General features: G+C 30.3%; 1 protein-coding gene across 1 annotated transcript in view; it reads right to left on the minus strand.

Annotated features, from left to right (window-relative positions):
* LOC106473755 (transmembrane 9 superfamily member 4-like) overlaps nucleotides 1-1,545 on the minus strand; it is a 38,963-nt gene that overhangs the window by 31,089 nt on the left and 6,329 nt on the right. The window contains exons 2-3 of the mRNA XM_013934435.2: nucleotides 918-1,167; nucleotides 350-518 (exon numbers count right to left, since the gene is read on the minus strand). Coding sequence (XP_013789889.2) covers nucleotides 350-518; nucleotides 918-1,155 — 407 coding nt within the window. The 5' untranslated portion in view covers nucleotides 1,156-1,167. The remainder of the gene's footprint in view (nucleotides 1-349; nucleotides 519-917; nucleotides 1,168-1,545) is intronic.

Raw genomic sequence — 1,545 nt, forward strand, 5'->3', positions numbered from 1 at the left:
ATAAAACAAGATTGTTTATTAGAATGTAGATTAAGTTGAATAATATACATAGATGAGCATGATACATAGATGTGTATAAAACAAGATTGTTTATTAGAATGTAGATTAAGTTTAATAATATACATAGATGAGCATGATACATAGATGTGTATAAAACAAGATTGTTTATTAGAATGTAGATTAAGTTTAATAATATATATAGATGAGCATGATACATAGATGTGTATAAAACAAGATTGTTTATTAGAATGTAGATTAAGTTTAATAATATACATAGATGAGCATGATACATAGATGTGTATAAAACTGTTGCTTTATTAGAACGTAGACAGTGTTCAATAATACGTACAGATGAACATAATAATGATGTTGGATCCGACTAGCAACCAGCTTGGACTCCTCTTCTGACCACAACATGGGTTTGTACGGGTCATGGCACAGAACTTTACATGATTGTGCTGTAGCCATTTTGACTTCATAAGCAGTACTGACTATTCTGTCTCCTCTTAGAACTTCACCTGATTTATATAAAAAAAAAAGACTAACTATAGAAATAACAAGACTCAACACATTATCAAAATCATTTTTTTATTATATTTCTATCCTCATTTCATTGAAACATTAAGAGATAAATTACGAATAAAAATACACAAGAGGTATTTACAATTTTTTCACCAGTGTCACCTCAAGCAACATTATTTTTGCTTCTTCATTTATTCAAGTAATTAGAGTAAACATTCTTGCTTTTTACGATAATCAAAACAATGATATGATTAACTTTTGTATAGGTTGTCTGACTTATATGTAACATATATATATATTGTTGATGATCCAACTGGATTGTATCACTAATATGATGAGTATATTAAAATTCTGACCAACTATTTATAAAAAATACCAAATTAATAAAAACTTACCAAGGTTTTCTGATTTGTAGACAATGGTGTTGTTCTTCGGTCGACAAAATGGTAGAGAATAGTATTCGTAGGGAAGTTGAGTATGAGTGCTGGTCATCTTTACAGCTTTTACTTCAATAACCTGACCTTTAGAAAACTCAACAGGGGCAACACCTGGAACATAAAACCCTGCAACTCTCTCAATAAGATTAAGGGTAAGTATCAAGACACACGATGAGACTATGCTTCTATTCTGCATTGTTTTGGTTATCTGGAAAAAACACAACAATAAATTTTTAGAATCAAAGGACAAAATTTATTTTCTGAAATAATTTAGCATTTTTTTATAATATTTGAGATGCATCTGGTTTTAAAGAACTATAATAAAATGCTGAAAATCATGCATGTCTCTCTTAATAACCTTCCACACAACACTAGTGTGGACACACAAAACTATCACGAGGTATACATTTAAGTACAACACACAACATTTTAAGGGTTACCTACGTACTGTCCTGCCAAAGGTGTCCCTACTGTAAATTAAGGATAGAACAGTGTAAAGGTCACCCTGATTAACTTCTGCTGCTTGTTATGACTTGTTATATTGTGATTTATTGATAGAACAGTGTAAGGTCACCCTGATTAACTT

This window comes from Limulus polyphemus, unplaced genomic scaffold, assembly GCF_000517525.1.
Source record: "Limulus polyphemus unplaced genomic scaffold, Limulus_polyphemus-2.1.2 Scaffold6480, whole genome shotgun sequence".
Classification (NCBI taxonomy): Eukaryota; Metazoa; Arthropoda; class Merostomata; order Xiphosura; family Limulidae; genus Limulus; species Limulus polyphemus.